Source organism: Sinocyclocheilus rhinocerous, unplaced genomic scaffold (genome assembly GCF_001515625.1).
Source record: "Sinocyclocheilus rhinocerous isolate Xijiao unplaced genomic scaffold, SAMN03320098_v1.1 scaffold1231, whole genome shotgun sequence".
NCBI classification, from domain to species: domain Eukaryota; kingdom Metazoa; phylum Chordata; class Actinopteri; order Cypriniformes; family Cyprinidae; genus Sinocyclocheilus; species Sinocyclocheilus rhinocerous.
The window spans coordinates 75,176-88,350 of NW_015654047.1; the positions used below are offsets into that span (position 1 = coordinate 75,176).

At 36.0% G+C, this 13,175-nt stretch overlaps 2 protein-coding genes across 2 annotated transcripts in view; both read right to left on the minus strand.

The window, feature by feature from the left end:
• The window catches only part of LOC107716541 (apoptosis-inducing factor 3-like), a 30,830-nt gene extending 29,707 nt beyond the window's left edge, over positions 1-1,123 (minus strand). The window contains exon 1 of the mRNA XM_016523016.1: positions 996-1,123. The gene's annotated coding sequence lies outside the window, so the exon portion shown is untranslated. The remainder of the gene's footprint in view (positions 1-995) is intronic.
• A 6,636-nt stretch (positions 1,124-7,759) lies between these two features.
• Positions 7,760-8,443, minus strand: LOC107716548 (putative claudin-24). The gene has a single exon (XM_016523024.1). It carries the CDS (start codon positions 8,420-8,422, stop codon positions 7,760-7,762), a length of 663 nt encoding a protein of 220 aa, XP_016378510.1. The 5' UTR covers positions 8,423-8,443.
• Between the last annotated feature and the right edge of the window lie 4,732 nt (positions 8,444-13,175).

Consider the following 13,175-nt stretch of genomic DNA (forward strand, 5'->3'; position numbering starts at 1 on the left):
ACCCAATCAAATATTTCTGGAGAAACCTGAAAATGTGTGTTTGCCCCCATCCAACCTGACAGAGCTTGGGAGGTGAAGAGGTGAGGTGAAGAATGGCAGATAATTGCCAAATGCTGATGTGCAAAGCTTGTTGCATCATACCCAAAAATACTTGAGGCTGTAAAGATGCTTTAGCTAAGTACAGAGTTAAGGGTTTGAATACTTATGCAATGTACTTATTTAAGTTTTTTATTTTTTATAAATGTACAAAGTTGTTACAGTTCTGTTTTTGCTTTGCCATTATGGTGTATGAAGTGTAGATTGATGTGAAATAAAAAGTAATTTAAAGCTTAACATAAGGCTGCAGCATAACGCGAAAAAAAGGCACTGTATATTAAGATTGCACTCACAAAGAGCAATTTCTCTAGATTAAATCTAAATGTAATAGCCTAAATGTAAATGTAAAATAAAAGTAAAACTGACTATAGAAATTTCCACAACTTTCAAGAAAAGGTATGCCTTTTCCATGCCTGGAAATCATAGTTTTAAAATTCCTTAAATTCCTCACTGAAAAAAATAATAATTTTTCCTTTTTTTTGTCTACTTCAAAATATGACATTTAATTGAATGTTACATGCCATTTGTTTGTGAAATTTATTAGCAATTTCAGAGTAAAAACTGCTTCTAAACTTTTTTTCAGTGTAGAAAGAAAAACTGAAGCTGAGATAGATGGAGAGAACTAAAGTTTACTTAAGTTCATCCATCATTTGAGATCTCAATGCACTACTATAATACTCCAACGTTGTGGACCTCAAATCTGCACCGATCTACTGTACCTGACCAAACAGCTTCGTTGTGCAAAATTCAGCCTCAGATGTCACACGTATGGAGCTTTCTTTTATCTTATCTGCTAGCAGAAGTTCATTAAATCTGATAAAACACTGTTCCGTGCTCTAGCAGATTACAATCTGAATTGCATAACATTGCCAAACTGAGAGTTAATGATCTCTACTCACCTGGTCCGGTCTAAATCAGGTGTGCTCAGAATTTTCTGCATAAGGCCAGAGGTGTGGAAGCCGCTGAGATGTCACTGGGTATCCAGTCCAATGTTATCTGTGGAGCTGGATTGGTGTTATTCCTCTTTCCTATGGTGCATTCCAATGCGCAGCACTTTCTCCTGCCTCCTCCTCACTCTTTTACTGCAGTAGCCCAAGATCAAGGCACAGTCCCACCACAAATCTCTGACACACACACACACCAGAAAGCAGAGGCGCTTGTAAGAACTGCTCTCTCTTACTCTCTCTCTCTGCTTTTGTGCTTGTCTTTCATAAACACCCTCTCTTTTTACCCCCTTCTTTCTTTTTTACTCACTCCTGCTCACTCTCTCTCTCTCTCTCTGGCGGAGGTTGGGATTGCAGCAGCAGGACTCTTGCCAGTAACTCAGCTGTATGCAGTATTGATGGAGTTGCTCAGGGATGCTAACACAGCATGAATTTTCCCAGCGCTCCACTTTCCCTTTCGCTCTTCACCCCCTCCTGCACCTCTGTCGCTCCTTTTTGTCACTCCCCCAACCTATCCGTCTGCTTCCTTTGGTTGACCGCTATCTAAATCACTCTGTTCCTATGATCTCTTTTATTCTCCTTAGTTTGATTGAACTTGTTCTCTCTCAAATGTATAACATCGTGGGTCTAATTTGCCGATTAAGCAGATCAAATCTCAGGTTCTCGCTGCATTACTGTATATGCTGCCCCTGTGGATGATCTTTCTACAGATCATTAGCGCTCATTAGTGGCGCTTGCTAAGACTTATCACTATTATTTTTGCTCATACTTAGGTTTAGGAATTTGAATGAACCTTTAACCCTGAGTAACGCTGAGTTATGCAGGTGGTTTTCCCATCCTGTCCACAGCACAAAGAGTACAAGAATTAAAAGTTTGTTGTTGGTGTGCTACAATTTTGTAATTAAGAGGATTTTAACTTGATGAATAATAAAAAAGGGCTCTGACTCGGGCCAGTATGCACCAGCTTAGAACACCCTAGCATACTAAATACTACATACTAACAACCAAGCTACTACATAGCAATGGACTAAGAACGATTTTTCATGGCCGATTCCTATTTCAGTTTTTTTTACGAGCAAATTGGCCGATTCTGATACCGCTGTGCTTCAAAACATTACTCTTAGACAGAGGTAAGAGGAAAAGAAAATTCAATTGAAACCACCCCCCAATTCAATATTTAGGATTTTCTTCCAATATTTTGCTCATAGTGAACAGTGAGCTGCGCTGCCTGCTACAGTATTCAATTCAATTCAATTCAAGTTTATTTGTACAGCGCTTTTCACGATACAAATCATTGCAAAGCAACTTTACAGCAAATTAAGTTTCTACAATATTTAGTGGTAGCTTATCAGTGGTGACTGTCAGTTAATGTACATATGGCAGAAATGTACGGAAAAATCAATTAAATACGTAATCAAACACGATGAACACTATTAACAGCAATTATTATATGATGCAATCAAACTTATAGCAAAATGTGGTAGTTCTGTATGTTGTATGAATGTATGGTCCTGTATGGTCATGTATGGTCCTCTGAGGGGTTGGCATCATCTCTTCTCAGGTGTTCTGGATCCAGACTGAATCTTGTGTAAATCCTAGTTACCACGGGATGTCAATCCTGTGGCAAAAACAGAGAAACAAATATAGACATAATTAGCGTAGCTGCTGTTCTAAGTATGTTCTAAGTATTCTCTCCTCTTTGGGTCCATCTTCAGCTTCTCTGGCCTCTGTTAGCAGCCGTTTACAGACTTCGTAATTTTTCTACACAAATGATAATTTGGAAAATGATTGCAATGCAGTTTGTGTGCAATTCCGGTATAGAGATAAAACTATCACAATATTGGCAACCGGTCAATCGCTATACCGGTATTCACCCGTCACCGGGAGTTTGATTGACAGGCGATCCAACCAATCATAACAGCGAATCTGCCAATTTTGTCTGACAGACTAACCAGACAGTAGATTAAATTAACGTCTGTGGACTTTGGTGGATCATTTTTGGTGGAAAAATGGTGTGTATTGATGTCTTTCCGTGGTTGAAACAAGATACCTTCTGATGTTCATTCATGTTTATTTTTTGCTATAACTAGTAAAGAGGAAGAGATGATTGGTTCACATGCCGCTTGAACTGAAACTATTTTTACGCAGAAAACACGCAGTTGTAAATGTGAACTGGTGGATCGACAAGAAGATAATGAATTATAAAACTTTAAAGATATAGCCTACACTAAGATACATTTATGTTACTAAATGAATATAATTGTTTGATAATAACTGTTTAAATTAATATAAAAATAAAATATAATATAATATAATATAAAAATTGTTACTTTTGGCAACCATCTACCTAGCAACTATGCACTAACCTTAACAACAAACCCTAATGTAAACGTCTAGATCTTTTCTGCGTCATGTGTGTATGACTGCCTTTGAAAAAGGAGTAAAAAGATGTCTGACGACACTTACAGTCTAATTATTATTGAAAGGGTCATGAGGCCCTTTTTGCTGTGCTCATCACAAAGAGGAACCTCTCTGATTTTATATTCATTAAATATGCTGTCGGATCAGAGAACAGGACACTTCATTTCAGGAGAGGTTGTGACTAAACCTGAAATGATGATTCACTGATTAAAGTTGTGCTTGCCACTTAGATGCAAACAACAGTTTTAGATATCTTTATGTGCAAAAAAAAACAGTATGTTGTTGCATTAAAGCAGCAGTAGATACAACCAATGCATTAGGGATTCAGTCCTGCACCAGCAGTCTGTTTTTACTGCAGTCTTCTGACATCTCTGCAGCATCTGCCAGCAGGTTCAATCAAACTTAACTCCATCAGCAAGCAAAGATCCTGGTAGAACATCTACTTGTGATGCCCTCTGCTGGCAATGGAGGAAAGTCACCAAAAATTAGAGGTGAAGAGCTGAGGAAACATCACCTCAAGGATAAAAGGACAAACATGATAAATCATTTCAGGAGGCACTCATTCCCTTCACCAGACATGGCCTGTCCCAGTGCACAGAGCCATACAGGTCACAGCATATTATATAGAAGATCACAGATCTGATGAATTATGAATTAGCCTTATTCCGTGTTATGAATGTTAATGGATTCTTCCTGTAGATGTGCTTTTCCTGCTGGTTTTAACCCCTGTGGAAGGATCGATAGCTTTAGATTTTCAAGGACACAATTGCTTATTGATAAGGTTAGTACCTGGATGGATAGTGATAATAAATTATTAGTATTTTTGTTTAAAAATGCAAACGTGAGAAATATTGGCGAGTTTAAAAAACACGCGAGTACAATAAAATGTAAAATCGATCAGTTATGACAACATTAGATTAGATATCATTTTATTAATATAATATAGGAATTAAAATATATAATATATATACTGTACACCACTGTTCAAAAGTTTGGGTCGGTAAGGTTTTTTATATTTTTATGGTCACCATTTTATGGCTGCATTTATTTGATCAAAAATACAGTACAACAGTAATTGAAATGATGATTCACTGATTAAAGTTGTGCTTGCCACTTAGATGCAAACAACAGTTTTAGATATCTTTATGTGCAAAAAAAAACAGTATGTTGTTGCATTAAAGCAGCAGTAGATACAACCAATGCATTAGGGATTCAGTCCTGCACCAGCAGTCTGTTTTTACTGCAGTCTTCTGACATCTCTGCAGCATCTGCCAGCAGGTTCAATCAAACTTAACTCCATCAGCAAGCAAAGATCCTGGTAGAACATCTACTTGTGATGCCCTCTGCTGGCAATGGAGGAAAGTCACCAAAAATTAGAGGTGAAGAGCTGAGGAAACATCACCTCAAGGATAAAAGGACAAACATGATAAATCATTTCAGGAGGCACTCATTCCCTTCACCAGACATGGCCTGTCCCAGTGCACAGAGCCATACAGGTCACAGCATATTATATAGAAGATCACAGATCTGATGAATTATGAATTAGCCTTATTCCGTGTTATGAATGTTAATGGATTCTTCCTGTAGATGTGCTTTTCCTGCTGGTTTTAACCCCTGTGGAAGGATCGATAGCTTTAGATTTTCAAGGACACAATTGCTTATTGATAAGGTTAGTACCTGGATGGATAGTGATAATAAATTATTAGTATTTTTGTTTAAAAATGCAAACGTGAGAAATATTGGCGAGTTTAAAAAACACGCGAGTACAATAAAATGTAAAATCGATCAGTTATGACAACATTAGATTAGATATCATTTTATTAATATAATATAGGAATTAAAATATATAATATATATACTGTACACCACTGTTCAAAAGTTTGGGTCGGTAAGGTTTTTTATATTTTTATGGTCACCATTTTATGGCTGCATTTATTTGATCAAAAATACAGTACAACAGTAATAATGTGAAATATTATTAGAATTGAAAATAACTGTTTTCTATTTTAATACAATATTAAAATGTAAGTTATTCTTGTAATGACAAAGCTGAATTTTCAGCATCATTACTCCAGTCTTCAGTGTCGCATGATCCTTCAGAAATCATTGCTGATTTGCTGCTCAAGAAGTATTTCATATCATTGTAAACCGTTGTTGTGCTGCTTAATATTTTTGTGAAAACTGATACATTTTTACATTTGTCAAGTTTCTTTGATAAATGGAAAGTTTGAAAGGATTATAAAAATGGTTTAGAAAAGGTTTATAACAGTATAATTGACTGATGATGACAGAACATCATCAAATGAACATACAAAACATAAAAAGGAACATTGTCTGATTCTAGACAGTGCACACTTTTTAACACAATTTAACACCTTTATCTCTGCAACGTAGATGTGCTTTCAGATATTAACAAGGGATCATATCAGCAGTTGAGCGCTTAAAGGGGTCATATGATGCGATTTCAATTTTTCCTTTCTCTTTGGAGTGTTACAAGCTCTTGGTGCATAAAGAAGATCTGTAAAGTTGCAAAGACTAAAGTCTCAAATCCAAAGAGATATTCTTTATAAAAGTTAAGAGTCAGCCACACCTACCTAAAACGCCTCGTTCTAATAAAATAATGTGTTTTTTTAACCTTAAACCGCATAAACACATTTCATTACACCAAATACACAAAATAATTTTTAGCAGCATCATATGACCCCTTTAACATCTGTATATGGATGTATGCTCACTGACTGCAGACCAAAGGCACACCCTCTCTTCATTTGTACCCGCTGACCTCTATGTTTCACAGGAAACTCTTATCTGAACTCTACGCTAGATGACTTTCGCTGGCAAGATTAGCCGAGCACTAAAAGGTAGCATGCCTGTCCTAGACAAGAAAAAATTATTCATTGTTTTCAACTTCTGCTTCAGCTGTGGTTTGTCTCTCCCTATTTGTCTTCTTTCATTTCCTTTATACTTGTTTTAATGTTGTTCTAACTGATGCCAAAATATCCATTAGGGATGTTATACAGGCTACACAATCTTTGCTATCCCAAAAACACTTCACAACAGAGGAATGGAGGCATTTGGAGTGAGGTCTAATCAATCTATACACTTTTATTTAGCTTATCTTCATTCATTCATCAATTTATAAAACTTATGGCTTGATTTAACAATAATTCAACATAAACATATTCAGTCAATAACTGACTTCATTATGCTTAGGGATATTCATCCTCACGTCGCTCTGAAACTTAAGACTTTCTTTTTTCTGTGGAACATAATAGAAAAACATAAGAAGATGGGATGACAGAATTGTAATTTCTATGTGAATTATCTCTAAGAACAAATCTTTTACAATTAAAATGTTTTCAGTTCATTTCAGTTTTATGATTATGCACAGAATACAGATCCCAAAAACTTAATTACAAATTTATTGAGACACAAATTATATTCTCAATTTGAAAAACTTGCATTACAGCATTAACCATAATTGGCAAATGCTACCATTGATAAAACGTACTGTTAAAAAGTGTCAAATAATGCACACACAAAGAAAAGAAAATGATAAGATAAAACAAAACTAATTAAAAACAAATAAAATAATATATATATACTTTTACTATACTAGTTTAAATGTTTTTAAACCAAAAGAGGGCTTTGAAAGTCTCCTGACAGCTTCAGAAAATGTGAATAATTCTGTCCAAATGCTTCCAAATCATGCATAACATTAATTGAGTTTTTGGTCCAATGCATCAACAGTGCAAATAAATCAATAAAATAAAACTAAACTAATTAAAAACAAATAAAATAATATATATATACTTTTACTATACTAGTTTAAATGTTTTTAAATCTATACCAATATGCCACTGATTTCTTTTCCAAAGAGGGCTTTGAAAGTCTCCTGACAGCTTCAGAAAATGTGAATAATTCTGTCCAAATGCTTCCAAATCATGCATAACATTAATTGAGTTTTTGGTCCAATGCATCAACAGTGCAAATAAATCAGCTGCCATCCCGTACAACCCTTACAAAAAAGATTTTGAGAGTTTTAGTATTCTTTAGGATGACAGCTCACAAATCTCTCAAGTCCGCAGAGATTGATTCTTGTGTAAAAGAACTGAAGCATTACTAAAAGTATAATTTAGCTCTCAAGGGGATGAATAAATATGAAAAATCGCCATGCAAGTAACTCCTCTGATGCAATTGCAACGCTGATTAAAACAAATTCGATATTTCATGATAAGTCTGGCATGATTGTTTAGTAAAGCTGAGTGAATATTTCCAGCCTTAAGATGAAATCTAAGCTATATGATTTCCGTCTTTCTGTAATGCTGAGTTCTCGGGCGTTGTTCTTGATTGCGAGCGAGAATTTTACTTTGCAGCTTTGCTTCATGATCGCCCATGCAAACAGCAACAAAAAGAAAAGCCCCTCCAACAACTAAAAGAAGTCCAGCAAACCAGGCAGAAAACATGGCCTCTCCATACTCCCATCTGGGCATCACATCCGGAAGATTCTCATCCCAGAACTTCACTACCATTATGTACGCCATTAGCGAAACAGGTGCAAGGGTCGTGATCCCCGACACAACGATAAACACTCCACCGAGGATGAGCAGCGTCCTCTTCATCCTCTCCCGCCCGGCACCAATCTCAACACCTTGGAGTCCGAAAAAAGCAGCCGCCACACCGAGGAATCCCGTCGCGATTGAAATGCACATGAGAACCCGTGAAGCTAAAGTGTCTAGTGGAAGGGCTAAAAAAGACTCGAAGGCTTTGCAGTGAATGCCAACTTCCTCTGTGTAGATACACATGTGCCAGAGACCCTCATACCAGTTCTCCATCTCATTCAGATCCGAGTTCATCGTCTTCCATAGTGGCAGGAAGGTTGTAATAAAGGTTGTGACTAAACCTCCGTAGGACACAAAGAGCGAAGCTCTCTGGACAAACTTAGTGGTGAACAGCGCCATGTTAACACTTGTCTGTTCTCTTGCTTTGTCTGTCTGTCCATCTGAGATTTTCAACCCGTACATCTTGTCTAGTCTGGACTGGCTCCTCCTTTGCTTTAATAAAAACCCACCTGTTCTTGCCGGATAATCCAGCAGCCCTTCACAACGGCATGACTGTTTTTCAAACTGATGAATATCTTTACGGAGGACAATATAACTGCTTTTTAAAGAGGAAATACGATATGTCCAGTTTTAAGTCTGCGCAGGAAGCCTGAACAGAGCGCAATAAGACTTTATTGAGATTGAGGGAGAAGAAAAGAAGGAATTAGAAAGAGCTTCAAAGAAACCTCTGGTGAAATGTGTTAAAAGAGCCTTTTTTCTTTCTAATTGTAGCTGATGATAACTCAGAAGTGATACTAAAGAGTTTTAGGATGCTGTAACTCAGGATGTATCAGGGTGACAGCTGAATGAATGATAGTTTGCTTTGAGAACACTATGTACCACAGGTTTTTTTTCTCTGAAGCTCCTCTGATATTCGGAGATCAGTGGTTGGAAACCGGACACCTTGTCCTATGCTGAGCTGAGCTCATCCATACCTCAACCATTTGTCCTTGAACACCAAATGTGGATATCTTCCTCTTTATGTATAATAGGCTAGATTTAAAGGTGGCACAACCTCATTCCATACATTACCATTCAAATTCGGGGTCAGTAGGACTTATTTTTAAGAATTAACACTATTTTTCAGCAAGTATGTATCAAATTCAACATTGATAAGAAAAGTTTCTTTAGTAGCAAATCAGCATATTAGTTTTACAATCCAAAAAGGAAGGTTCATCCAAAAAAAGTCCTCTATCCATAATAGATATCTATAAAGTGGTCTTGTCTGAATCAGGAGAGAAATATGCACAGATCAAGCACCGTTTACAATTGTAAACAGAGCAAAACAGTTCTAAACAAATTTGTTGGTGAATTTTACAACAGGGAATGAACTTTTTCCACTGAAGAAAGCATTATTGGACTCATATTTTGGTCAGAAGCAACCATTTAAAGTTAAAATGTCTTGCATTTGTTTATTTAAACACTTTTAACAAGACATTAATTGATAGACTGGAGTGATATGGATTGCTTGTGGATTATTGTGATTTTTTAATTAGCTGTTTGGACTCATTCTGATGGCACCCATTCACTGCAGAGGATCCATTGGTAAGCAAGTGATATAATGCTACATTTCTCCAAACCTGTTCTGATGAAGAAACAAACTCAACATCTTTGACAGCCTGAATTTTCAGCAAATTTTCATTTTGTTGTGAACTATTCCTTTAATTTGAGTGACCAGAGGCGGACAGTAACTAAGTACATTTACTTGAGTATTGTTAACCCTAACCTTTTGATGAAAACAAAACAGTAAAACTAGTTGGTGTGAAAGGGCCTCTTCAGTCAACTCGAAAATTATGCTAATATTCCGAGACATGTTTAATCACTAACAATGCCAGATAATAATAAAGTCTGATATTTGAGGCTGTGTGGCCTGAGAGATGCCCAGGTGCGGTTGCAGCTCCTGGCATCATGTGAGCTTCTCTGAAAAGAATGATCCCCTTTGTGCTACTATCCAAAACCTTTCATTTTTCTTTCATCACCCCTGTCTCAGGCTCAGCTTTTATGGCGTTCTGTTTAAAATGACAGCAAACAGCATTTCAGATAATAATGTTTATATTTTGTTCCAAATTGTTTGAGGACATCAATGATTTTGACTTTTTAGTGAAGTATTACGCATACCATTTGAATAATCGTTTCATTAAAAGGTGCTGTATGTGATTTTAGCCATTTTGCTTCAACTACATGAACTCTTCTCCAAAACCTTACACTTTTCTTACTGGATAAAAAGCACAAGTTGTTTAAAGAGCATTGGACTTCAGTGATATCTGTCAGGTAGTAGAGAAAGTTTATACATGGAATTTGAAAACAGTCACTTTCAGCACCTTTAAATAGCACGTTAATGTAGTCTTATTAACCACATTGCAAAAAGGATGAATGAACCGATACTTACAGATTTGTTTCTAGCCATCTGTCATCCATGGTAACTCCCCTCAAGTAATCTCATCTACATTCTCCCTCTTGTCATTTACATTATTTATATGCATAAGATAAACCACAAAACATAGTTTGCTGACGTTGCACAATTTATTAAGGCATTTTACCCACAGGGCCGACAGAACACTCCGCTTCATCTCAATGATAACAGTAAAGCATACATGAGTCTTAACATTGACTGTTGTGATGATCTGCTTATATAATTATATTATGCCATAACTGCATAAAAACGAGCATTGACAATTCAGGATAATAAAAGCATCACAGAATCACTACAAGGTTCAGGAATAAATAAAGTACTACCATATTCATAAAGTGCAGTAGATCAAGTCTAGGTCATATTTCATCACAAATATCAAACAAAACAAAAAACAAAAAAAGACATTTTGCTGAAAGAATAAATATATTCATAATAATAAAAAATAATTATCATTACTGTAATGCAAAAAAGAATATTTTATTATTTTTAATTATTAAACTTGTATATACACATAATAGTAATATATAGGGTAGAGTGGGGTAAAACGCCCCCCTACTGTTTAAATTTATAAGAATCTACGAGAATCAACTTCGGAATCAACGAGCAGTACCCTCCAGCAATTCTGGAACGATGAAAAATACTCTTCCCTATATACCATGAACAGAGAAAAAAAACAGTACGGCAAGGGTGAGTCTTAACTGCGATAAACTTTACATAAACAACGTTTTATTCAAAGACCCACAGTTGACCCCATGGCTATATTAGATCGACATGTAACATCTAAATGACCAATTTCTTATTAGTCATTGCGTGTCTCATGATCTGATCCCATGATCTCTCTTTAACGTTTTCATGTCAGTATGCACAGTGTCTCCTCTGCTTTCCACGCAGTACCCCATTTTAATATTCCAATGTTCCTTATATTGTTCTTATGTGCATATGGTGTATGCATGTATGTGTGTTAATTATAAAGCAACTCCTGAAAACTAAAAATGAACAATGATATTTTGAAAAAAAAACAAAAAAAAACACAGAACAAACAATAGTTAAATTAAGACAGCAACAATTTGAATGGAGAAAAATCTAGCAAGTACCTAGCAAATCAGCTAAAGCAAGAAACAGAACAATCAATTATTACAGCAATCACTACCACAACTGGAAACACGACTCGGGATCCAGAATCAATAAATGAATTCTTTCGAATTTATTACCTAAATCTATATACCCCAGACCAACATGTACAGACAGATGAAATAGATTCTTTTTTGGAGAACGTTTTTATACCCAAAATAAATGAGACTCGGTCAGAAATGCTGGAAAACTTGCTTACTTGAGTCTAGACGAAATTAACAAAGCTCTCCAACATATGCCAAACAATAAATCACCTGGCCCAGATGGTTATACAGCTGAATTCTATAGGGAATTTTGGCCCTCTCCGTCTCCGCTCTTCCATAGAGTAATTACAGAAATCTATGAAACTGGAAACATACCATATTATATGAACACTGCTTATATCACTCTTATCCCAAAACCGAATAAAGACTTAACACAATGTGCCAACTATCAGCCAATTTCACTCATCAATGTAGACACAAAAATTATAAGCAAAGAATTATCAGCCAGACTAGAAACTGTCATCACAACTTTAATACACAACGATCAAACAGGGTTTATTAAAGGGAGGCATCCTTCAGAATAAGGATTCAAATAAAAAAAATTTTTTGAATAAAAATTATTTTTATTCAAAATAAATCACCTTTCTTAATAGCATCATTAGACACAGAAAAAGCTTTTGACAGGGTAGAGTGGCCATTTCTATTCTCTACACTGTCACTTTGGATTCAAAACTAATTTGATCAAATTCAATCAAAATTCTGTACAAGTCTCCTGTAGCGTCAGTCATAACGGAATTACCTCAAAGTCATTTCCCTTGAAAAGAGGTACTCGTCAAGGATGCCCGCTGTCTCCGTTATTATTTGCACTCTTTATTGAGCCATGCAGCGGCAATTAGACAATCGCAAAGCATCACCGGAATTCAGTCAAATTCATACCACCATAAAATAAGCCTGTATGCTGACGACATACTCCTGTATTTAACGAACCCATCAATTTCACTTCCACCAGCAGTATATAATCTCATTAACCAATTTAGCAGGATGTCAGGCTACTCCATCAACTGTTCAAAGTCCTATCAATAAATGGAATTGGGATGCTGAGGTCAAGAATGATCCTTTTAGACGCATAACTAAGACACTTAAATATCTTGGAGTCCATATCTCATCTGATATAAATAAGTTGTTCAATCTCAACCACATACCTCACCTGGAAGAAATAAAAAATAATCTTCTTGACAGATGGAACAAACTGCCTCTCTCTTTAAACGGCCACATAACAACTGTTAAAGTGAATATTTTACCAAAGATAAATTACCTTTTTTCCATGATTTCTGTGACTCCTCCTCCAGGTTGGTTCTCCTCTCTGGACGGTGCAATTATTAAATTTTATTGGAAAAATAGCAAGCATCGTATAAAATTATCCAGCCTGCAGAAACCAAAACAGTATGGAGGACTTGGGGCCCCTCTCTCAGCAACTAATATATATATTCATCATTGGACCAGTAAGTTATGACTCTATATGGCTATACATAGAAAAACAATTTATTAAACAATTAGATATTAAATATCTACCGTTTATAGATAA

Coding starts and splice junctions, on each gene's coding strand:
- LOC107716548 (XM_016523024.1), bottom strand. CDS start 8,422: ATGGCGCTGTTCACCACTAAGTTTGTCCAGAGAGCTTCGCTCTTTGTG.